This window comes from Eurytemora carolleeae, unplaced genomic scaffold (genome assembly GCF_000591075.1).
Source record: "Eurytemora carolleeae unplaced genomic scaffold, Eaff_2.0 scaffold566, whole genome shotgun sequence".
Lineage (NCBI taxonomy): Eukaryota > Metazoa > Arthropoda > Copepoda > Calanoida > Temoridae > Eurytemora > Eurytemora carolleeae.
Window position 1 is genome coordinate 108,429 of NW_019396457.1, and position 25,866 is coordinate 134,294.

Genomic DNA, 25,866 nt, shown 5'->3' on the forward strand with positions numbered 1-25,866 from the left:
CTGAGAATGAGAACGGACAAATACTGCTATAAAAGGAATTAAGATTTTTCCACAAACTCTGATTTTTTAATCCCTATACTTTTGCAACCCGATGTCGCGGACCTTTGATATATCAAATTATATATATTCTAATATGGATCAACTAATCTAAATATTAAAGGGTTACAACATCAGGTTTCAAAGATATAGGGAATTCCATTGTCACAAGAACGAAGAGCAAGAATAATGACTGTTGTAAAACTTTAAGACGAATGGAAGTGAGAAATTTGATTTGAAACGAAAGTACGGATGTCGGATATAGATAAGGCGTAAAGAGGAAAAAATATTGACAAGAATATTGCTATAAAATGAGAAGGAATTGAGTTTTTGCCACAAACTCTGATTTTCTAATCCTAATATCTTCACAATCCAATCTCGTAAACCTTAGATATTTCAAACTATGAATTCTGTTAGATTAAGTATTCTAAGTTTGAAATATCAAAGGTTTAAACCATTCGGTTGCACAGATATAGGGATTCAAAAAATTTGAGTTTACGGCAAAAACTCAATTCCCTTGGTTACGAACTAGGAGAACGGACTTGGGGTCTTGAAACCCTATAAATTTTACAAAGGTTGTATAATAAGATTAGTTAATCTCGATGCGCTCAAATGTGTGGAAAATGCCGTCTCCTAGGATAGATAGATAAAAGTCTATTCCGACATCACAGATTATAGAGGCGAGAGTGACGTCATATTTGGTTTTTAACTATTTATCTTTAGAGACGACATTTTCCGTACATTGGAGCGCATCAAAAGTCTCAAGAGTAACCAATCTTGGATTTTACTGACCCAAGCCCGGCCCGGTTCTTCTTCTTTATTCTTGATTACGAAAAAGCTAGTTCCTGAGCTTTCTTAGCCAATATTTCAGAAAGGAGACTTAAGCAACATAAATCATTGCTACGAGAGAGGAAAGATCTAGATATTTGCAGCAAGCACGATGAAGAAAGGTCGCAGAAAAGTTTACAAGAGATTTCCTTCAACAACTTTTTAAAATACACGAGATAATTTTTTGTGTTATATATTGTTGCCAATTGAATTTGGGAAAAGTGTGAACTTTTTAGTAATCATGGCATCAGTGACCATCCATTCTTCACTAAAAGTCTCTTTTTAGTAATCATGGCATCAGTGACCATCCATTCTTCACTAAAAGTCTCTTTTGTGTAGACACCTTAATTGAAAATAATCACTTAAAAAACTCATACTTGATTAGGGACAAGGTTATAATGCAAGGAAACCAGTTCTCTCGGGGCGGAATTTGTTAACAAGAATAGATGCATCAGTCACCAGTGTTCGTTCAGTGTCCGAGGAGGTTAAAAGCATTGAATTTTGAAAATTTTGATAATTCACATAATAGTTTCCCATGACCAGAATATCTCATTGATTTTTTATGTAAAAGATGGATCCCATGTCAGGCTGTGACATCCGTCTTGTGTTTACATTACCTCCCAGAGACAGTACACTGCAGCGCAAAAGAAATAACTTTCCCTCAGATTAAATTTTGCGAAATAGCTAAATTATGAAGAATGCAATTCTAAAATCAGACAAACATCTAAGGTTCTAGCACAGGCTTTTGTTAAAGGGTCTTAAAAGTAATTTTATGTGATCCTTCGATTCACAACGGTCCCATTTGTCTGAGTATGAGAGAAACTTTTCTTCTATGCAGGGAAAAACAACGTAGGCATTATCAGATTTAAGCACTTTTTAATCTAGAAAACGACGATATCTTTCACAATATACATATATTTTTAAAAAAGGTTCAAGGAAACTGGAGGGTCACTTGAAAATGCGATCATAGTCTCTCAAAAAGTGAAAAAAAAGATAGCATCTCTCTTTTCAGATCTAAAATGTTGGTGGAGTTATTTCTGAAAACTGTATTTACTTCCATCTCTTGCCTAGTCTCAGATACAATTATCATCGGAGAAACCCAGGTTTGTCTACTATCAGATACAGTTATCATCGGAGAAACCCAGGTTTGTCTAGTCTCAGATACAGTTATCATCGGAGAAACCCAGGGTTGTCTAGTCTCTGATACAGTTATCATCGGAGAAACCCAGGTTTGTGTGGTCTCAGATACAGTTATCATCGGAGAAACCCAGGTTAGTCTAGTCTCAGATACTGTTATCATCGGAGAAACCCAGGTTTGTCTACTATCAGATACAGTTATCATCGGAGAAACCCAGGTTTGTCTAGTCTCAGATAAAGTTATCATTGGAGAAACCCAGGTTTGTCTACTCTCAGATACAGTTATTATCGGAGAAACTCAGGGATTTGTCTAGTCTCAGATACAGTTATCATCGGAGAAACCCAGGTTTGTCTAGTCTCAGATAAAGTTATCATCGGAGAAACCCAGGTTTGTCTAGTCTCTGATACAGTTATCATCGGAGAAACCCAGGTTTGTGTGGTCTCAGATACAGTTATCATCGGAGAAACCCAGGTTTGTCTAGTCTCAGATAAAGTTATCATCGGAGAAACCCAGGTTTGTCTAGTCTAAGATAAGGTTATCATCGGAGAAACCCAGGTTAGTCTACTCTCAGATACAGTTATCATCGGAGTAAGCCAGGTTTGTCTAGTTTCAGGGAGCTTAGGATGCAGATCTGTTGGATCTGCAACATTTTGGCTTACTGAATCTGGTTTTGCTAAAACATGCGGATCATTAGGTTGAATATTAATTAAAACTTATTAATAAATTGCTCTGAAACACTAATTTCGATTGTTTCAGTGCGCAAATAATAAGTGAAGAAGAAGAAAACTTTTCATTCGTAAATTTAGTAAATCTTGAAAAAAATTTTAAGAACTATAAAACTACAGTTCTCTTTCAATTAAAGTCATATAAAAGAGTTTTTGCAAGAAACTCAAATTTTCTAATCCATATATCTATGCATTTTTTAACCGAATAAAGGAATTGAGTCTTTGTCACAAATTCAAATTTTCTTATCATCATCGCAATCTGATGTTGTAAATCTTTTATATTTTAAACTTAGATTATTTGATCCAACAAAATGAATATTATGAAGTATTAAATTTCTACGTCATTTGGTTGCAAAGATATAGGAATTAGAAAATTATAAAAAAAGGGAATTAAATGCGACTTGCAATAAGTGGTTTGATAAGTGGATGATATTTTGACAATACAGTCTGACAAAACATGCATCGTATTATCCATGATTTAATGATTTTTTACTTAATTCCTCTAGAGCGTAAACATCTCCGCGTTCAACTGTCTGGGTAGCCTCGAGACAGTTCTAGGAGAAGAGATATTAAACCGAACCTGTCCTCTTGAATCATCTTCTCCGGAGAATCTATCCTGTAAAATATCCACGGAGTCAGCTACCATCCTGCCAGGTTAACTACTTTAAGAACTTTAAACGAAAGCAAATTTTACTTAAGATTAAAATCTTTTAAGCTTTCAGTCATAACTAATATTTCAGTCATAATTAATATTTCATTCATAACTAATATTTCAGGCATAACTAATATTTCAGTCATAACTAATATTTTAGTTATAACGAATATTTCAGCCATACCTAATATTTCAGTCATAACCAATATTTCAGTCATAAACAATATTTCAGTCATAACTAATATTTCAGTCATAACTAATATTTCATTCATAACTAATAATTAGTATTTTCACTATTTTTTGTTTTTGCTCAATTTTTCTAAACGTTTAATCCGTTGAAAAAGTTAGAATTACTTTATTAAAGATTTAATTTAATGATGAAATTGGACAGTGTACGGCAAAAAAAAAAAATATTTTTCTGTTAAATACTTACAATTAAATGTGGAATGGCAAATGTTTAGAAGTAATTTTTTAACAGAAGAATTATCGAGTTATCACATATGTAATCAAAGCTAAAACACTGATAAATTTTTTTTTTTTTAAATTTGAGGGGGGAAAATCGAATTTTGAAATTAATCATGTCACCACCCTGGGGTACTCATGAGTGACATATGTTTCCTAAAAAAAATTCAGCTAATTCAGTCCAGCCGTTTGGCCAGTCATAGCTAACATATACATGAGAAAAGAGCTTTATTATATAGAAGATTATGTAATCAGAGTATATGTCAGAAGAAGGATAAGTAGCTCTTTTCATGTTTTTGTCTTAGAAACTACTGATTTGCGCGATCTTAATTATCTTGTAGGTGCATTTCTTCGATATTCGCTCCGCTACAGAAGCTTAATAAAGGTTTAACTTTTCAGAAGACGGATGGGAGGTCTTTGGAGAGTTTAGTTGTGATGATGACGATGATACTACTCAAGGAATATAATTGTTCTATAGAACTGCCAAAATAACTTGTATCGTAAAGTTATTGAAGTAAGTGTATGTAAATTATGATTTGGGCTTTTCGATCAATGTTAAAAGTTTAGTGATAGCAATTTCTATTTATTAACCCCTCCCTGACAGAAATATTGCTTTGTGCAATACATAGATTTGACACATCAAATATGGCGGTTCCTATTCAATATATATTCCTTGATCTCACTGAAGGATATGGAATAAAGAATGGAAAAGTCCGATGTGAAGTCTGCAAAGCAGATCCTTTAATATTTCTCACAAGGTACCTTTTTTTAGGAATTTAAAATAAGTAGACTTTTTGTAATTTTATTCTACATTTCTTACATTATATAACAATTAATAAATAAAGGTTTCGCAGATTTTTTGTTTTCATTGGAGGATTTCCAAATTTTTTTTTTGATCAACATTTTAAATTGTGAACGTCCATAAACCTTTTTTAGGGTCATGTGAGGTCCTTCATTATCCGATATAATTTAGCCCGGATTATTTTGACGTTTTTGGACACAACTAAAAAGCTAATTTCAGTTTAATTTTGTTTTACTTTAGAACCTGTGTTATGGACTACTTCATCATACAAACCGATCTAGACCCTGTAACAGACAGGTTAGAAAACACATTTTGTTGGTTTAAAGAAAGTGTACGCGTGATTTCAGTAAACCATCCATAAAAAGATGAAAATTTTCCCGATTTACAACGGTAACCTTATCAGTTTTGTCTGATTTACAACGGTAACCTTATCAGTTTTGTCTGATTTACAACGGTAACCTTATCAGCTTTGTCTGATAAAGTATGAATTAAGAACTCCATGTTTCTTTGAACTGAGCTGAAAACTTTAGAATGAAATATTCTTAATTCCGATCGGTTAATTAATCTGGAGATTAATAACAAGAGGAAAACAAGCATTATTTTATCTGAGCTGGGAACTTTTGAATTGTGGATATCGGGATTATTGCTTGATCCACTCTTTTTCTTAATCTCGAGATTAAATAATGCTTGTTTTCCTCTTGTTATAAATCTCCAGATTAATTAACCGATGGGGATTAAGGATATCCCATTCTAAAGTTTTCAGCTCTGGAGATTTAAAAAAGATGAGATCAAGCATTAATCTCGATATCCACCATTCTAAAGTTTTCAGCTCTGTTTATTTTCATTTGCGGTTTCTCTGCCAAAGTGACTTATGGATTTCTTGCTTATATAAAACAATTGGGAATAATACAATATTAGAAACACTGAGACTGAGAAAACGAAGTTATCTTCCACATTTGTCATCAGATTATGGTTTCAAGTTTACCGTTTAAATCGGACTTAGTGGTCTTTGCATGGAGGGTCACTTAAAATTACGCTTACAGTCCCTTTAAGTCTTTTTTACTGTTTGATAAATACGTTTTGGACGGGGCTAAGGATGGATGGAAGTTACAAGCTGTAGTATTAATAGATAATTAACTTTTATAAAAAAAATCAAAGGGACTGTGGTTGAAATTTCAAGTGATCCGCAAATAAAAAAATAAAAAAAGAGGGACATGCACGGTTTACAAGGGTACCATTGAAATAGGTCAATGATGTAAAAGGGAACTTCGTTTTTCTAGCATGAAAAGTGTATAATTCTGATAATTCCTTCATTCCCATGACTATTTATATTATATGTATCTATAATTTTCTGATATGTGTATGACATTATATTGATGAAAATGTCCTATATTCTGATGTTTATAGGACTGATACTGATGAGGATGGGAGGTACACTGTCCTATATTCCGATATTTATAGGACTGATACTGATGAGGATGTGAGGTACACTGTCCTATATTCTGATGTTTATAGGACTGATACTGATGAGGATGGGAGGTACACTGTCCTATATTCTGATGTTTTTAGGACTGATACTGATGAGGATGGGAGGTACACTGTCCTATATTCTGATGTTTATAGGACTGATACTGATGAGGATGGGAGGTACACTGTCCCAATTCTGTTCCTAAGCCTGATAACTGTTGGAATCCTTCTTCTTCTTGAACTCAAGAAAACAGAATCTAATCTTCTCATTTATATCATTAACAAGGTTGCACTTTTATCTTTTTAAAACATATTTGTATACAGGGTGGCTAAATAAACATGGGTATTAACGATATTAAGCTGTAATTCCACGTGATCACTTTTTTTTAAAGAGGGGCGTGCCCGATTCACAAAGATAACTTTTCAAACCTTTCTCTGATCAAAAATGTGGAAGAAATCTTCGTTTTCCTAGCTTTGAATGTGTTCAGTTATAACAATTTCTAAAGAAAAAATCCCACGACGTTCTAGAGGAGCTACAAGGTCACAAAGTAACATCAGTAATTTCGCATGAATTTTACGTTTCCCTACTTTCTAGTTCACGGCCTGATCCGTAAGTCACTGCATAGAAACAACAGTTAAAAATAGTCGAATATCCCAGAGAAAATAAAATTATAGATATCTCATGCACACGGGCAGTCGTAGTACATTTGACGGGTCAACCTTTCCGGTTCCAGTTTGTACTGTATCGCCCGGACATTGGGTAAATAAAGCAGACACTCAATAGGACTAGCCGGTGCAACAAGGTTGACGCGGTCAAACTTTAGGTTGAATTTACTAGAGGGTCAGGGGTGCGTGTGCATTATTAATCTTTAAAAGCTTTTAGTGAAGGCCGAGTAAATCGGAAATGGAAATTGAGTTGCTTGATATATATAACCCCTACACAGTCCCTTTAAGTAGTTTGTTAGTATTTAAAGAGGAATATTTGATTACTATAATCCTTCTAAAATGTCCTTATCTGTCTATATGTATTTTAACCCTCTTACACCTTGAAAATACAAACCAAACAGACTATATGCCTGCCCACCTCGCCCACCTATTGCCCATCCGCACGCATAATGCAGAGAATCTAGTCTTGTTCCTTAACCCTGTCAAGATAAACAAATTTTTCCTTAACCCTTCACTTCTTAGAAGGGTTAAGCAATTAATTATTTGTGACCGTCTCCACCCCATCCCCGAACTTGGTACTCCGGGACTGTTCCTTAACCCTGTTAAGAAAAAAAAAATTCCTTAACCCTTCACTTCAAACAATTATTTGTGCCCGCCACTCTCCCTTCACCCCGTCCCCAATATCCAATAGAATTTAGTACTCTGGGACTGTTTCTTAATCCTGTCAGCTTATCCACGTTAATTAATAGCTTAAACCTTTCTTATCAAACGCAGGAATTTTTCCATGCCCGCCCGAATTGTGGATATCGAGATTAATGCTTGATCCACTCTTTTTCTTAATCTCGAGATTAAATAATGCTTGTTCTCCTCTTGTTATTAATCTCCAGATTAATTAACCGATGGGGATTAAGGATATCCCATTCTAAAGTTTTCAGCTCTGGAGATTTAAAAAAGATGAGATCAAGCATTAATCATTCTTTTATCCTCTTGGATAGAAAGATACAAGTTTAGGAGTGCAAATGGTTCAATGATCCCTGCTTTTTATAAATGAATATCTCAAAAAAAAGGATATTTACATTGCATATGTTTAATATAGGATACCTACCAGCCCCCTTTGTTTTGGGTTTTGAGGAAAAGTGATTTTTGAAGATTTCAGAAAAAAATAATCTAAAATTGGCAACCAACAATTTCCCCCAATTTTTATGCTCAAAAATGTTGGGCCATCAAATAATATTCTCCTTGTAATTGATGATTTTAGAAAAGTTGACCGGAAATATATGTAGCTGTTCCTGGAAATATATGTAGCTGTTCCTGGAAAGTAAACGCAGTTGGTCAATGGTTGAATTTCAACTTTTTTCCTTAACCCCGTGAGCCCGGAAAGTACGACCCCCGCCCCCGCTCTGTAGATAAATTTTATAGTCGCCGACATTGAAAAACGGGGGGGCAGGGGGGATATACTCTAGTGTTGTTCTGTTATCCTGCCAAACCAAGAGATGAAAGTACAAAAATTACAGAGTTCAATGACCCTTGCAAGTGAATATCTTGAAATACGCAGAAAAACGACGTTTTCTTCCACATTATTAATCAGGTGAAGGTTTCAAGGGTACCGTTGTGAATCTGGCATGTCCCAGGTCCCTCTTTTCATTAAATGGAGGAGGAGCTCATTTTAGCAGTTAAATTTTACTTTCTCAGGGTTGTTACTTCTTACAATTGGTATTTTTAAAGGTTCTATTCTCTGCTCCTTCAGTACAAGAAGATAACCTTGATCATAAGAACCGAAGCTCTAGAACGGATACACCTTTAAGATCCCCAATGGATCCAAATGCCCGGAGAACTGGACCAGGAGCAGGGAAACAGACCATGAAGGAGTCCGTGAAGAGAAGGCTTGATGTGAGGTCAGGGGTCTATATTTTCTTTTACCCCCCCCCCCCCTCCTCCTTTTATTTGAATAATTTTATCGTCTTAAATGTTTGGCATACTTTGTCTGTTCAAAATTTTTTTTTGCTGAAGTGATTTTTAGTAAAAAAAAAATATCTAAAAGTTAGAAAAACTTGCAAATTGATGCTAAAATATTGTATTGTTGTTTTTCTGTAGATCATCTAAAATTATTCCCCATCCCCTGGTGTGTGGGGGGGGGGATTTTTCACAAAGTATAATTATACCGATGTTCCAGGTTCAAGTCCATGCAAGCTCCGAGCAAAGCTGAACCGAAGAAGCAGATTAACGCAAATGATTCTCAAGAACCATCTGAGAGCCAGGGACTGAATTTAATGAATTAGAGAGGTCGCTGGACTATCTACCACCGGTTCAAATCTTAAATCACCTAATCAAATTCTTAGGAATCTTACTGTGAATTGGTGATTCAGGATTTGAACCAGCGGTAGTTAGTTCAACGACCTCTCTCCAGTACATTAAATTCTGTCCCAGGCTGGAGTTGGAACACACCCTGAAAACAACATGCAAACCCACTCCGATGTCGAAGATGGAGGTTACACAGCTCTGGAAAGACGAACCATGGAGTATCCAATCCCGGAGCACTCCATGCTCCAACCCGGAAACTACGAGCGCAAGATGAGAAGTAAGTCCCGCGGAAGATCCAAGACCAGGAAACCCAGAGCACCCAAGAGTATCCGGATTTAAAGATAGAAGAAATGGTATCAGGATTTAAAGATACTACTTGATGTAATTTCTGGATTAGAAAATTACTTCAAAATTGAAATTGTAAGTTTTGTTTGATCCTTATAATTTAACTTCATTTGTTTACCATCGACTTTTTAATCCACTTCATGATAATTTGGATTTTTTATCTTCTGTATATAGAGTTGAAATTTTTTTTATCACTTTCTTTAAAGATATATGGTTTTGTCCGAATTTTAGCATGTATTTGTTTGCAATTTTAAAAGATTAAAAACAGTTAAAAATTATTAATAGTAAGAATATTATCTATATCTGATTTGATTGATATTCTGGTTCACTGCTCAAAGTAATACCCTTTTAAAAAAATGACACTACCAGACTATAAAACTATTGCGAAACCTGTTCCAACGTTATATTTCATTTCTGAATTGAACGGGGTACGATAATTGTTAGGTTATTGATAAATGCTCTTAAATTAAACATCCGTTTAAGAAACTGTCTACTAGATAGTGAAAATCATAGTGAAAGGTTGTATTAATGTTCTAAATCTGATGTTGGACGGTTTAAAAAATGTCTACTAGTCTGTAAAAAATAATGTAAAAACCATGTAAATTCAAATAAAAAAATAAGAACTGTAAAAATATTCTAAATCTTATGTCGATTGTCTGATGGACAAATTGTTTTAATTGTTGATAAAAGATTAAATGAAATGAGAAAAGGGAGCAGACGAGTTAAGTTCGAACTCCAGATGGCCGGGGAGGATAAATATGATGAGGAGGACCCTGAAGTATTTGACGATGTCGATGATGATGATGAGGAGGAGGAGGGGAAAGTAGTTGAACTTCTGGAGGTAGAGCTAAAACACAAATTTTGACAAATGATATTTTATATTCTGACCCATGGAAAGTGTACTAAACTTATATCTGATAAATATTATGGAAAATATCGTCGTTTCTCGACTTAAAAAGTGTTAAATTCTAACATTTTAAGCCAAAGCTACTGATGCAGAAATCCACTTTAGTCCCTTTTCCAGAAAAAATGTTAATTTTTGAAATAGAAAAAAAGTAAGTTAAATCGGACATATCCATTTCTTTATGGAGGAGTCAGTTGTAATAACTTACATACTACATAGTCTGTTGATATTGGTTTAAAATACATATTTGTTTCAGGTGTATAGAGATATATCTGCTCGAATCAACTCCGAAATCCAACTTCTCCCCCCACTTCTTCCCTTCAGGTTTGGTAACGGACTTCTCATGCAGTATGTTGCAAACAGGTAACTATGATTTATTTTTTTTTTGGGGGGGGGGGAGTTAGTGCCTAAAGGAATCGAGTCTTTGCCGCAATCTCAAATTTCCTAACTTTTTTTTGCAACCTGATGATGTAAATCTTTGATATTTCAAATTTAGACTATTTGATCAAACAGAATTGACAATTTGAAACATGAAGGTCTTAGCCATTGGGTTGCAATGAAATAGGCATAGCAAATCAGGCCTTGTGGCAAAAACTCCATTCCTTTCCGCTTTTTTAACCGCCCACAAAGAATGAGACTGTTAGGTCGACCTTAAAACTCTTCAATTTATCAATTTGTAGGTTAAATAAAATTCAGGTTAAACCTAAAATAGTAGCTATTCTGATAATGATGATATCCTTTTGGATAAAACAAAATTATTAATGCAGGGAACCATGGACTTTCAGAAAAATAGTTAAAAAGAAATCCAGACAGTCGTCTTTGAAGTCTCATCCCTTGTGGATAAACCTGTATGTTGTAAATAGTTTCTATGATTGAAAAAGATTTTTTAATCGAAGATGATAAGCTAGGAATAATGGAGATTTGTCTCTCTAATATTTAGTCCTGGGATAGATGATAAGCTAGGAATAATGGAGGTTTGTCTCTATAACTATGTTTAGTCCTGGGATAGATGATAAGCTAGGAATAATGGAGGTTTATCTCTCTAACCATGTTTATTCCTGGGATAGATGATAAGCTTGGAATAATGGAGGTTTATCTCTCTAATGTTTAGTCCTGGGATAGATGATAAGCTGGGATAGATGATAAGCTAGGAATAATGGAGGTTTATCTCTCTAACCATGTTTAGTCCTAGGATAGATGATAAGCTAGGATTAATAGATATCTCTGTAATGTTTAGTCCTGGGATAGATGATAAGCTAGGAATAATGGAGGTTTATCTCTCTAACCATGTTTAGTCCTAGGATAGATGATAAGCTAGGAAAAATAGAGGTTTATCTCTAATATTTAGTCCTGGGATAGATGATAAGCTAGGAATAATAGAGGTTTATCTCTCTAATCTTTAGTCCTGGGATAGATGATAAGCTAGGAATAATAGAGGTTTATCTCTCTAACCATGTTTAGTCCTGGGATAGATGATAAGTTAGGAATAATGGAGAATTATCTCTCTAATGTTTAGTCCTGGGATAGATGATAAGCTAGGAATAACAGAGGTTTATCTCTCTAACCATGTTTAGTCCTAGGATAGATGATAAGCTAGGAATAATAGAGGTTTATCTCTCTAATGTTTAGTCCTGGGATAGATGATAAGCTAGGAATAATGGAGGTCGGGCTCCTAATCGCTCTAACTAGCCTAGGACTACACTTTACTAACGTCCTCCTGAACTACGTCAAGACCTACATCTGTGCACTGGAGGTAAGTAGGTGGTCATGTTTTTTTTGTTTATACAGTGGTCCCCATAAAGAAAATTAATTTTATACAATAATGGAACAAGTTCTTACTCCTTAGTGTGTTTCAAGTCTTAATAACCCATTAATGCAAAATGGCTTTAACTTATGAGTTCGTATTACAGCTATGATTGCACGAAATTGGACTGTTAGAAACTCATTTGTTAGAAATATTATGATTTAGAAGTCTGATGAATTGCCTTAAAATATTGTAATTATGACCCTCCCTTTCCCCTCTGAATCGTAGACAATATGCAAGAAAAAACTGCCACTGATTTTCTAGCAATTTCGTTTCTATCCATCACTTTCTGAGCAATCATATCTGCAGTATAATAAGCTATGTAAATATTTTGATGTAAATGTATCAGATAGAGAACAGTATAGAAATAACGTCGATGAAGCTGCCTCTGAGGTACACCAACATCCTTATCATGTTCCTTCAGGAGGGGGGGGGCAAAAAAATTCGCGCATATTTGGTCCCCCCTAGATTTATTTATTTAATTTTGATGTGGATCCGGATCCGCTATGGAAAAAAATGGATCTCCGGATCCAGGTCATAAAATTTTCTTTAAGGTGTTCTGATTTTTAAGCAAAATAGGAATTTTCAAACTATTTTTCATTAATTTTCACTTATTTTTATGCTAAAACTTTATGAACCATTCAGCGATAAGAAATTTTTAATACTGGCTTTTAGGGCGCTTCGCGCACATCTTCTATTTCAATTGTGAACATGTTCTCATTAAAAAACAAAGAGAGAAAAAATTCGCGGATTTTATAAAAAAAATTGCGGATTTTCAAGATTTTAAAATTTTTTACAAAAATAAAAGACTTTTAGCACAAATTTTTGGAAATTTTATCATTCATGAACCTTCCCCGGGGTCACGCGAGATCCCACAAAATATTTTAACCTGATTGGCTCAGCCGTTTTGACGTATATTGGATACAAACAAACAGACAGACAAGCCAAATTTATATATAGATTCCTCCTTTTCGTCAGTACAGATGTGGGTTTGGAGAGTTAAAAGATTTTTTCTGCAGTTTTAAAAAATATTTTGCTCCTTAGATCCGGATCCACGAGGTTAAAATGTTGCAGCACTGAAATTTCTATCTTTTAAGTGCGTCCTGCTTGTTGTGCTGTTCCTGTACTGTATTTACTACTACACGGTGATTGACACCTTGAACCCGTCGAGTCCGTTCTACGTGGCGGACAGGATCTTCTACTTCTCCATGGTGGTCTCCTCCATTATGTTCGTCTCCCTCATCATTGGGTTAATCATCCTGGTCTACCTAAAGCATAAGAAACAAAGGAATAATACAATAACAGTTAAGGGAAATGTGCGTCACGCTATAAATGTCATATGTATGTACAGTATGTACACTTTACACTGTACATCCAAGTATCCCTGTCCTCTGCCTTTAGTAAATACAGAACGTCCCATATCATATTAGATTATCTCCAAGCTTTGACGCCAAAATACGCAAATAATACTCGAAAACTCTAGCAGTATTTTCTGCATACAAGGTTTTACATTATGCTCATAAGATTTTTTCACAAAGATTTATTATTTTTAGATATTCTGATCAGTCCTGGAAACAGCAATTTAGAGCTACATGTATACAAGGTTATAATGCAAGGAAAGTTATTTCAGAGGTACGTATCTTTTGTACTGGAGTGTACTGTCTCTGGGCGGTAATGTAAACACAAGACGTATGTCGAAGCTTGACATGGGATCCACCTTTCACATAAAAAATCAATGAAATAAATTGGTCATATGAAACTATTATGTGAATTGTCAAAATTATCAAAATTTAATGCTTTTAACCTCTTCGGAAACTAAACGAACACTGATGCATCTATTCTTGTTTACAAATTCCACCCAGCGAAAACTGGTTTCAATATGTACGAAGAGTATACGCAACTGCAGTTAAATTTCCTTGCATTATAACCTTGCATACACTCCACTCCAAAAATGTTGTGGGACACCCTGTACAGTGTACAGTGTACAGTGAACATTGTACATACCATGATAATTTTAAGCTTTTTAATTTAAATATTGATATTGTTATAAAGAATTGATCCAGACATAGGTCTACTCAAACAATTAACAGGTAAATTATTAAATATGTTGATCAAAGAAAAAGTTTTAAGAATTTTGTTTATATATGTTTCTAATTTTAGTAATGAATTAATAATAATACCTTTTTTCGAATCTAAAAAAAGAAAATCAAAAGATAGTGAATTCTAATGATAAAGATTTTTTTTCTAATGCAAAGATTCTAAGTGTTACCAAAGAAAATCTTATTGATTTCTGAAAATGGATTCTAATATGGTTATTCTAATATTTTGAAGAATGTTACATATTACAAAATAGATTTTAAAATAGTTTTCTTAAACTGAATAAGTCTGTATATTCGTTTAGAGGTTTAAATATTGGTTTTAAATTGATAAAAATAGATGAAAAGTAAAGAAAGAATAATGTTTAAAAATAAGTTACCAATTTTTTTTGTCGTCAAATACATCTATCTGTACCTCTTCCACAACGCTGTGCAAATTAATGTAAAAAGAATGAATTTAACACTTTTTATTTAGAAATTTGTACTCCATCTACCAACTTAATACCTATGGGAGTAGCCAACGGTCTGATTGCCCTCTATATTATCCAACCCCCGGATGCAAACAAGGATGATAAGGTGACAAAGAATTGAAGCAATCCTAAGAACAACAACCCCCCCCCCCCCCCTTCTTCCAATTGTAGATTTACATTGTACGCCCACTTTTTCAGGTTAGGTTAGGTTAAGATATATCCCATTGAAGTCTGCTGCGACTGAGAAGGCCTAACCTAACCTTTGGAATGTTTCCGCTTGGGAAATTGCACATTTGGGAAGTTGCTAACTAACTAACGCCATTTGATACTAGGTGTTCCTGGATACACTCGCACTCACCCTCGGAAGCATCTCCATCTTCCTCTCCTCTCTAGAGAGCATCGGTAAGAAACTTATTCTAGTGCATTGGCCCTTATAGGGACTATCGACGTTGTTTTAAGTGATCCTCCATTTATTTAGTAATGCGCGATTTTTAATAATCCACTTAAGTAATGCGCGTTTTTTAATAATTTATTTAGTAGATAAGCGAGATAATACATTTTAGAGTAATGCACATTTGAGTTAAGCACGGATCGAAAAACCTATGTAAGAAAATCATAGAGGAAAACGTTTCTGGAAAAAACCTGGAAATAAAAAGTTTTGGTAAAAAGTCCCAAGACATAGTCTTACATAAAGTCCTATAGTTAATAATAAAAATGTCTAATGTTGAAAAAAAAATTTCTTAAGTTACTATTAAACTAAAAGACAACATTTTTAAGTATTTTGGTGCAAAACATTTTCCGGGGAAAATGGTGGACTAACAAAAGTTTAATTTATAAAAAATTATTAAAAGGTAAGATTGCTATGATGGTAGCTCTGCGCGACGGTCAGCTGGATATTGATGAAAAGAAAACGTTATCTACTCTACAGGTAAACAGGGGGGGGGGGGGTAAGAGGCAGTGCACCCCCCTTAAAAATTTTAGCAAATAAAAAGATTTATCTCGTAGGAACTTGAAACCCTATTCTGTTCAAGAATGGGAAGATAGCGTCCCTTTTCTGACTCTAAAGGTGTAAATTTCTTTGGATTTCTTCATTGTTTTTTACAACAGAAATTTGCATGTCACTTATGCAGAGAAGTCTCAAATGAGCTGTTTAAATAAAGAAAAACAATCATATCTAATTCTTACTTGATCAGGCAAAGTTTTTTAGGGTAACATTGTAAATCGGACATTGTCATCTTTGCATCGAAAGTCACATTGGAAATTACGCTTACAGTTCCTTTTAATATATTTCTTTGTTTTTAAATAAATAAGTTCTTATAAGATATTTTTTCTAGTTGCTGAAAAATACAGCTCTGGTTCTGCAACTCATACTCTTCTGTGTTATGTTCGCGCATTGTCTCGTTATCTATAATTTCAACTGGATTTGTCCCAGAAATATTCTAATAGGTAAAATATTGTCTTGTTATCTATAATTTCAACTGGATTTGTCCCAGAAATATTCTATTAGGTAAAATATTGTCTTGTTATCTATACTTTCAACTGGGTTTGTCCCAGAAATATTCTAAAAGGTAAAATATTGTCTTGTTATCAATAATTTCAACTGGATTTGTCCCAGAAATATTCTATTACGTAAATATTGTCTCGTTATCTATAATTTCAACTGGATTTGTCCCAGAAATATTCTATTGGGTAAAATATTGTCTTGTTGTCTATAATTTAAACTGTATTTTTCACAGAAATATTCTAATTGGTAAAATTTTGTTTTGTTATCTATAATTTCAACTGGATTTGTCCCAGAAATATTCTACTAGGTAAAATATAAAATTTCAACTTGAATTGTCCAAGAAAATAAATATTCCAAGAAAAATGTAATAATCTTCAAATATATATAATTATATTAATTGTTTATAAATAATTTAATTCTTAAAGAGATATGGTAGCGAAATTTCAAGTGACCCTTTATGCGATGGTGACAACACCAGATTCACAGTGGTACCCTTTCAGCTTTTTCTGATCAAGTAGGAATTAGATAACAATGTTTATAATTTGGAAAACTGATTATTTACAATTGGGTTACGCTTTTCTGCTGCAGGAACATATATGGGAATTATCAGAATAAAATACTTTCAAACCTAGGAAAATGGCAATATCCCACATTATTGACTAGATAAATATTTCAAGGGTGTTGTTGTGAATCGGGGTTTGCCATCTTTGTATGAAGAATCACTTGAAATTATGCTTACAGTCCCTTTAAGGAACTTTTGTTTCAGTTTGTTCGATTATCTCTGGTTTAATCGTCATCTTTGCCGCCATCTTTGCTATTATTGTCCTGGTATTCCGTCACTTAGACTTTGAGGGTTCGGAGGACAACGTCGAGGAGGACGGAGAGGACAAGGACAAGGACAAGAAAGAGGACAAAAAGGAGGAAGAGGAAAAGGACAAGAAGCCAAAGGACGGAGAAGAGGACGATTAGGGGGCGGGGGAAATGAGAATTTAAAGGAATAATTTTTACACAAAAGAAGAGAATTATTGGGAAATGAAAAAAAGCTCGTATAATGATTTCAAACCAATGACACAACTTTATCTGTATTTTTATTAATTTCATATATTACGGTATTACCTCTTGAATTATAATTCCAGTTATCATCAAATTATTCTCTAGTAAAATTTTACGTAAAGGAAAAGTGAAAAAATAATGTATTTAATAAACCCCCTTTGACCTTCCCCCATCCTACCCACTCTTTATTTAGAATCAGTTATTACTGAATTGTTTATTTTAACTAAAAACTCACAAAATTTTATGTGTTCAATATGCATTTTAAGTCAAATCATGAAATAGTGAAATTTTTCTTTAATAGAAATTTTTCGAAATAAAAAACGATTTGTATGTATTCAGTTTGTTTTTATTATGATTATGTATTGTAACCATGGGTAAATTAAATTGTAATTGTAATATTATGCCTTTTTATTGAGTTAATAGATATACTTTATTTATACCGAACAAGAATAAGTAAATATTTCGTAGAAACTTTTCTCTTGATATTTAGAACGTAAAAACTGCGTATTTACAGGAAAAAAAAGATCAGAATTTTAAAAATGCTAGTCTTTTAAAGACACACAAGATAGCAGACATTAGTTTTGTACTCTGTATCATTTTTGTCTGTACTCTGTAGCTACCTGGAGCCAATGAAACCGAACCCGGGACCAGTTCAGTTCTGTTTCCTCCAATCCTAGCATTAGTCGGAGAAATTCATCCTAGCAGACGAATACACGAGAGTTGTTTTGAAATTAGAGTTAATTCCTAAATTGATAAAATATTTATTTTAAAATGGGGAAGCCGAAGCGCGGAGGATTTAAGGTAATATGTTTTTTTAAATGATAAATTTAACAAACGTGTGTAGTATGTCTATTGTATAAATACAAAGATTCGTTACTCTGTGTTCTATTTTTCATTTTCCATACTTGAATATTTTCAGTACTCTCAAAAGTAGTCGGAGGCGGCATATTTATTATAGTTATTTTTAGAATCCTTAAACCTGTAAAATTCAAAATCGGCAAAAAAAATGTTCTTTGGTAATTTCCTAGAGTACGATTTTTGGACCCCGCCCCCCCCCCCACTATCAATTTTGTACATGGATCTTAAATATAAGACATGGATATAATTGACCATGTGGCCGCTGCGCCCGGCCCCCTAGTCTGTCCTAGCCACGGGGCGGGGGGGGGGATGTCCAAAAATTGTTTTTTAGGACGGACCAGAGTTCTCTTCCTGAAGAATTTGTTTCGTCAAAGTGGAAGTATATTTCGATGATTTATTATACAGGTGTCCCACGAGACATGATTGTAGTAAGACGACTTGAATGTCGTCTTACATCTTTGATTTAATTTATTCGTAAATCTAATTGTAGTAGTATAAACATTCTAGAGTTAATAATCACAAAATATCCCTAATCTGGGCATTTCAAAAATGTTGTCTGCCTTTTTTGTGCTTTCAATATTAGCAGAGATATGAAGAATTTCGTTCAGATTTCGACACTTTTGGTTTAATTCACAAAAATTGAATTTTGAACGAAATTCTTAATTTCTCTGATAATATTGACAGCACAGATTAGGCAGACCACATTTTTGAAATGACGACTGAATGTCACAAATAAAATTCCGATCCCATGAACTCTTTATCCATTGTGGGCACTGTGGGCACTGAGTGTCTAGTTTGAGCCAAATCACGGTTTGGAACCTTCTTCCCCTGGTTTGCAGGATTTATTGAACTAAAACTATTTATTGCAGAACCTCAGACAAGTTTGACGAGCACACTAGAGCTTAGGATTTATTAGAAATCGCAGGGGACTTAGGTTGTCACATCACGGTTTGGAACTTTCTTCCCCTTGTTTGCAGGATTAATGAGAATAAAAGTATTTATTGTATGATACAAGACAAGAAGGGAAATTTAAGGAGTACATTAGAGCTTAGAATTCATCAGATATTGCAAGGGACTTAAGTTCTAATCCGTGCTTGTGTTAAAAACCTGTCACATTTGGAGTCAAATCACAGTTTGGAACTTTCTTCCACTGTTTGCGGGAATAGTCTAACGAACACCTTTTATTGTAGAATAGTAGAAGAGAAGGGAAGTTTGATGAGCACATAAGAGCAGAGGATTCATCCGATATTGCAGGATTGAGCAAACTAAAACTAACAGAGCAGGTAAGGAGCAGGATCTAGTTTATTCTTAAATATAAAAAGAGAAATAAGTTAAGAAAAATTTACACATTAAAAAGCCGATTCATTCAAATTTTTTTTAGTTTGATCATTTTTTATGTCACAATTCCAAAAGTGGTCAAAATAAAAAAATTATGATATTTTTGTTTGTTTTTTGTTTTAAATCCGTTGATATCAGCGGATATCAGTGTTATATGCTAATAAAAGCTTTCACCCATAACTGGTAAACAAAATAAGAAATCTATTGGAAAGATGAGCCAGTAAAATTGTTCAACAATTTAAAGTTATATTTTTTTATTATTACAAAATATTTTTTATTTTTTTTTGCAATTTTTAGTGTTTATCACCATTTTTATTTATTTATTTCTCTAGGATGATAGTGAAGATGAAACTGCAGAAGGTTCAGAAGGTTCAGAAGGATCAGAAGGTACGGGATCGACAGGAAAAGAGATAATTTTTACTTTGATTTTGAAACAATGTGGTTAAATTTGGGTTGGGGTGAGAGATCGCATTTTTTTTTTTTTAAAGGTATATTATCGAAAGAAAATTCTTATAGTCTTTTAAAAACATCTCTTCAATATTTTAGAGGTTTTTTTCACTTCATCGGGATTGTAATTTTTAAAAGAGGGAGGTGGGACTTCAATATGTATTATTCAATGAAAATCAGTCTCTCCAAGAGGACCGGGGAGTAAATCAGTCCCTCCAAGAGGACCAGGGAGTAAATCAGTCCCTCCAAGAGGACCAGGGAATAAATCAGTTCCTCCAAGAGGACCGGGGAGTAAATCAGTCCCTCCAAGAGGACCGGGGATTAAATCAGTCCCTCCAAGAGGACCGGGGAGTAAATCAGTCCCTCCAGGAGGACCAGGGAGTAAATCAGTCCCTTCAAGAGGACCGGGGAGTAAATCAGTCCCTCCAGGAGGACCGGGGAGTAAATCAGTCCCTCCAAGAGGACCGGGGAGTAAATCAGTCCCTCCAGGAGGACTTGGGAGTAAATCAGTCCCTCCAGGAGGACAGGGGAGTAAATCAGTTCCTCCAAGAGGACGGGGGGGGGGGAATTCTATGAAATATATTTCCCTGGATTATTCAAATTTTCTTTATATAAACGAATTGAATAAACTCTTCCAGAAAGCAGCGAGGAGAACGAGGAAGAAGATGAAATACAAGTTCCGTTTCCTGTTGCAATGTGGGATTTAAACCACTGTGATCCAAAGGAAATTGTTAAAAATATTGATGGATTTAAACCACTGTGATCCTAGGGAAATTGTTAAAAATATTGATGGATTTAAACCACTGTGATCCTAGGGAAATTGTTAAAAATATTAATCTTTTCCGTTTTTACCTTTTTAGCTTAATTCCTTCCCAGCCCCACGTCGTTGTCATCGTAATTTTAAAAGAACCTGAGCGGTAAGCACATAAGAAAAACAAAAAAGAATTGAACAATTTGATTTCGATTGGTGTTTTCCCCAAATTTATAGCCTCAAAGCTTGTTGGGCGCTCCACGTAAACAAATTGTCGGGAAAAAACTTCTTTTAAAAAAATTACATGGTTTCTCCGGAAAAGTTTCGCGGATTTCTATATACTTTAATAACCGAGACGTGTTAGACTGCAATAATAATTTACTTAACAATTGTTCAAAAGAGGTGTTCTGGAAGAAAACTGGCAAGGTTAGGAATGATTTCTGAACTTCGGCTTGGGCAGCGGTTTTCCGGACTCTGTCTGTCGCCGATGGGAAAACATTGTGTTTCGCCAGCTGACAGGTTAGATTTGAAAGGGGTCAATTTAAAATTAGTTTTTACAATATAAGATCTATTTCCTTTAAATTTAAATCACTCTTTTATGATATTAGCTGAAGGGCCCGGCGTTACCCGTGGAAAAAAAAATAGAATTTTTTATAGTCTATAACACCCCTATGAGTGTCCACTAAAAAATTCTACCCAATCGCTCCAGCCGTTTGGCTGGCTATAGGCAACATAAATATATATAGGCAACATATATATATACGAATGTCTTGTTTTAATATATAGATACATAAAACATGGCATAAAACAAATATCTAATCAAACAAAGTAAAAACAACAAAAAAATCAATAAAAGAAAAAGGTCCTTTATTTTAATATTTGAAGGAACAGTTTTTCGTAAATATTGATTATAAGTTTATCCACATATTAATGTAATATACAGGGTTACCCACAAAAGATAAGATTGTAAAGACGACCGGAAACTCTTAAAATTGCCAATCCTAAAGTTTATATGTATTCTGCCTGAGGTTTAGTTATCTAATGGCTTATTTAATGAATTGACAAAAAAAACAAAAAGTTTATAGTTGCTGCAAAGGAATTATGAATATAAGGAAACGGAGAGTACAAATTCCGTACACTCGTATCTGAAGTCTGGTCCTTTGTGGGTAACCCTGTCTGTATACTTATGAATATCAAGACAATAGTCGGAAATTCTCTTATAATATATAAATAAATATATATTCATGCGTGAGCCCTGAGAATAATTCAAATATAAACACATAAAGAAGATTTGTTGGATCATGATAATAAGCTGCGTTTTTTTAGTGCATAGGATCCATTTAATTTTGATGCGGATGCGAATTCGGATCTGGATCCTGGATCCGCAATAGAAAAAAATGTTTTTTACGCAAAAGAGTTATGTTTGGATCCAGATCCGTGGATCCGCATATTTTTCCGGATCCGGATCCAGGAAGCCAAAATGTTGCGATCCGGATTCTAAGCACTGTTTTTTACTCATGATAGTGCCATTACTCTCTAATTTTTATTTTTAATATTTAGGGACATTGTTGTTCAGCACGGTGTATCTGTAATAGATTGCAGTTGGGCCAGGATAGATGAAACTCCATTCAATAGGGATAGAAACATAAATAGAGACTATATCTTCTTAAAAATAGAAATATTTCGAAAAATTTAATAACACGTCGAGTTTTTTTTATCATGTAATGAAATGTAAAACATATTTAACGACCACAAAAATTATGTGTAAAATTTTTTTTGTATTATCAAAATTTCATGATACTGTTTTATATTTAAAAGATAAAGCCGCTTTTTTCGTTGAAATTTTAAAGATTGCACAAATTAATATTTCTGATGAGTTTGAAACGTACTAGAGACTAAAAAGAAATCATTAAAAATGAAAAGAAAAATATATAAAAAATATTAAGTTTGTATATTTGTTCAAAATNTTTTTACATTTGTATCGAGAAGAATTTTGAGCCTACAACTTTCTTTTTCATTTTCCCCAACCAATTTTCTAATACACTTTTTAGGTCTTTAATTTACATACCCCTACATTTGCTGCTTAGATCCAGACCTGGACAAATTTTATTTCTGTCAAAGAACTTAGCAAAATATTAAAAAAAAACATTCATGAGCTGGATCCTAAGCATTTACGAAAAAATATTCTATTTCTGTTTTGACACCAGGATGAAAAGCTCCCACCCTCGGCTGCTTCCCTACCTAGTAGCTGCTAATCAAGTTAATTATGGGAAACCTTGTAAACTAAATTGTGTAGAAGCTTTAGCTGCTGCTTTTTATATTACAGGTCAGTTGCTTTCTAAATGGAACATTTGAACATATGAAAACAGTTTGGGCTAGTTTAGATCCCCGGCCACATTAAAAATGTATATTTGTTTTTTATTTTTAAATGTATGTTATAAATTAATGTTGTGGCCTATAATCAATGATTTGATTTGATTTGATTTGATTTGATTTGATTTGATTTGATTTGATTTGATTTGATTTGATTTGATTTGATTTGATTTGATTTGATTTGATCTAATTTGATGCAAACGGATAACTAGGGGTATATATTTTGTAGAAAATCTTTAAATCTCCCCTTTTTGAAAATAAATTTTTTTTTACTTTGAACAGAGAGTTACATTGCAGAATTGCGTTTATAGTCCAAATATGAAAAACCTGGTGGAGGGAGTAATTCTTTTTGATATTTACATATGTTTTTAAGCCTTGATGTTCAGGGTACAAGAAAGTAGCAGAGCTGTACCTCAAGAAGTTTAACTCTTAAAGGGAGTGTTCGCGAAAAATGAAAGGGGGTATAGGCTTAATGCGATAAAAAAGCGCTTTTGATCGCTTCTNCTCATTGTGTTCATTGAACTGTGTGTTAAAATCCTAATTTTAATCTAACATTTTCACTGACATTTGGGACAAAAATATTATTTTCTGAGATTTATCTTCAGTATTGTTTAATTTCGGTTTAAATTCAAGAAATAAGTATAAAAGCAGATTCAGGTGCATACTCAGGGGGTGCTATGGTGGATCAGCCCCCCCCCCCCCTGAATCAGAGAAATCTGAATAATGCAGTAGCAGTTTTTAGCATAAGTGAAACTTATTCATCAAAAATGTCTTAATTCTGTTTTGATAAGCAAAAGGCTTTAAACTTGAAAGCAACATTTAAAAAATGAAAATGCATTTATTCAAATTAAACATCATTAATAAAACAAGGTCGTTTTTTTCATTTTTTGTTTTCAATTCATGGTTAGACAAATATTTGCGGTTGCCACAAACTCTGATTTTCTCATCCATATATCTTTGCAACCCAAAGTCATTAAAACAATGAATTCTGTTACATTTAATAAGCTAAGCTTCAAATATAAAAGGATTACACCATCTAGTCGTAATAACAATACCTTTGTAGGAATTTTATAAAACAACAGCTTACCTCAAATTTTCATTATTTTTTTAGATTCAGAGGAAGGGTAAAGAAGAAGTTGATCTTCCTCCATCTTACTCGGATTATTCAGACGAAGAGGAAGAAGATGAGGAAGGAGGAAAAGGAGAAGAAGAAGAAGGAAAAGGAGAAAAAGGAGAAGAAGAAAAAGAAAAAGAAAAAGAAAAAGAAAAAGGAGAAACTAGTAAAGAAAATACATAGAAAAACTTTTATAAAATATATTTGTTTTTGTTTCTACAGAAACTATGCAATTCAAGGAGAAAAAGATTTAATTGGGGACATTTAATTGTTTACAGTGAACACTGACATATATAGGACAGCTCAGGAACTGGTTTTTGTTGTAAACAATAACAGATGGAATTAGAGTTTGTCAAATAGATTATCAAGAAAAACATGTGGCAGGGGCACAGAGAAATTGACCAATTATACACGACGTCACGAGTGCCAAATAAAACGAGGAAAACGAAATTTTCTCACTTTAGTTGACAGCTCAGGAACTGCTTTTATTGTCAACAATAACAAAGGAATTAGAGTTTGTCACAATAGAGTAGACACTGACATATGAAATAGGAGAGCCCAGGAAATAGTTTTATTGTAAACAATAACAAAAGTAACTTAGGATTTGTTTACATTGTACTGCGACATATTTGAACAGCTCAGGAACAGAGGCGTAATCAGTATAGGGCCTCTCCCCCCCTTGTTAAGGTGGGGCCTATTAGCCCCCCTCCCCCCTTCCTATATACTATAGCTATTGAACGAGTGGGGGAAGGCAGGCGGCCATGAGCCACCAATATTTCCCCTTCATTGCCAAATAAATTAGCTTTTTTGTCTTCCAGCAGCCATGAGCCACCACTATTTCCCCACATATGGCTCTTCCGGGCAAAACTACTTTTTAAAACGGTATATTTAGGGCCTTTAAAGTGTGATTTTCAAAAATCCAGCCGTGTCACGCAAAAAAAGCACAACTCAAACCATTTATTCAATTCTACATAAGATCAATATATTGTGTGTTGAAATATTAACCGTATTTCTGCTGGGGGCCCCCCCCCCTTCAATTTGACCTTTTTTACATGACTCAAAAAGTATTGGTCTGACTCTGAGGCTGTTAAAATTTTCTGACTTTTCCTAAATACCCAAAGACTTCCCTAGGCCTAAAACCGGGCTTTTATACTAACTGCCTGAGTCCTCAGGCACACTGCTACTGCCTGAATGACTACTTTTTCCTGTAACAAACTAAACCCATCAAAGAAAATCTGTACATTTTTAGTTTTTCTTAATTAAACATCATTTTCTTTAAAGTTTTGCAAACATTTTTGCATATTTGAAATAGAATGGTGAGTGGCTTTTCAAAAATGTAAATTTTATCATATTTTGGACAATTTTTATTTTAAAAAATTTGTACTAAAAAACTTGATTTTGCAAAAAAAAACCTAGTTTTGCAAATTTGCCAAAAAAAATTGCAGATTCCAAATGTAGAGCACAAGAGCTTTCCAATGCTGTATCATTTGTCATGATTGGATGAATGGAATTTAGAGGGGGTGGTCAAATTGACCTCCCCCCCCCCCCAGCGTATCTTGCCTTTTAAGTACCCAGCAGGGAAAGGATTAAACTGCATTACAATGAAATTTTATCCAAAAAAAGTTTTTTTTAGCAATTCCCGCTTAACACAGCACATTTTCACACAAGGGTACCCTTCAAAACTTAACTGTATTTTATGGTGCGTCATTTTTAATAATGATATTGCTCACCA

The 25,866-nt window shown here is 34.0% G+C and overlaps 3 protein-coding genes across 7 annotated transcripts in view; all 3 read left to right on the forward strand.

The window, feature by feature from the left end:
* LOC111703631 (uncharacterized) overlaps positions 1-10,113 on the forward strand; it is an 18,323-nt gene extending 8,210 nt beyond the window's left edge. The window contains exons 3-11 of the mRNA XM_023475631.1: positions 1,875-1,967; positions 3,234-3,381; positions 4,241-4,300; positions 4,530-4,599; positions 4,884-4,940; positions 6,267-6,396; positions 8,502-8,671; positions 8,950-9,034; positions 9,204-10,113. Coding sequence (XP_023331399.1) covers positions 1,884-1,967; positions 3,234-3,381; positions 4,241-4,300; positions 4,530-4,599; positions 4,884-4,940; positions 6,267-6,396; positions 8,502-8,671; positions 8,950-9,034; positions 9,204-9,416 — 1,017 coding nt within the window. The 5' untranslated portion in view covers positions 1,875-1,883 and the 3' untranslated portion in view covers positions 9,417-10,113. The remainder of the gene's footprint in view (positions 1-1,874; positions 1,968-3,233; positions 3,382-4,240; positions 4,301-4,529; positions 4,600-4,883; positions 4,941-6,266; positions 6,397-8,501; positions 8,672-8,949; positions 9,035-9,203) is intronic.
* On the forward strand, positions 10,099-17,581 carry LOC111703628 (uncharacterized). 3 transcript variants are annotated; one of them, XM_023475627.1, is made up of 11 exons: positions 10,099-10,263; positions 10,583-10,689; positions 11,956-12,079; positions 12,480-12,554; positions 13,228-13,418; positions 14,183-14,220; positions 14,702-14,802; positions 15,029-15,098; positions 15,548-15,624; positions 16,031-16,142; positions 16,967-17,581. In XM_023475627.1, exons 1-11 carry the CDS (start codon positions 10,123-10,125, stop codon positions 17,167-17,169), a joined length of 1,239 nt encoding a protein of 412 aa, XP_023331395.1. In that variant the 5' UTR covers positions 10,099-10,122; the 3' UTR covers positions 17,170-17,581. The 3 variants fall into 3 exon arrangements, with proteins under 3 accessions (XP_023331395.1, XP_023331396.1, XP_023331397.1); XM_023475628.1 differs by lacking the exon at positions 12,480-12,554; XM_023475629.1 differs by lacking the exon at positions 16,031-16,142 and having other exon boundaries at positions 16,967-17,088.
* Positions 17,582-17,822: 241 nt separating this feature from the next.
* LOC111703632 (ribosome biogenesis protein TSR3 homolog) lies at positions 17,823-23,472 on the forward strand. 3 transcript variants are annotated; one of them, XM_023475633.1, is made up of 8 exons: positions 17,916-18,054; positions 19,302-19,394; positions 19,782-19,836; positions 20,535-20,620; positions 21,048-21,166; positions 22,208-22,282; positions 22,855-22,973; positions 23,407-23,472. In XM_023475633.1, the coding sequence occupies exons 1-8, from the start codon at positions 18,025-18,027 to the stop codon at positions 23,451-23,453; spliced, it is 624 nt and encodes a 207-aa protein (XP_023331401.1). In that variant the 5' UTR covers positions 17,916-18,024; the 3' UTR covers positions 23,454-23,472. The 3 variants fall into 3 exon arrangements, with proteins under 3 accessions (XP_023331402.1, XP_023331401.1, XP_023331400.1); XM_023475632.1 differs by having other exon boundaries at positions 17,918-18,054; positions 19,782-19,851; XM_023475634.1 differs by lacking the exons at positions 20,535-20,620; positions 21,048-21,166; positions 22,208-22,282; positions 22,855-22,973; positions 23,407-23,472 and adding an exon at positions 20,087-20,487 and having other exon boundaries at positions 17,823-18,054; positions 19,782-19,851.
* The last annotated feature ends 2,394 nt before the right edge of the window (positions 23,473-25,866 follow it).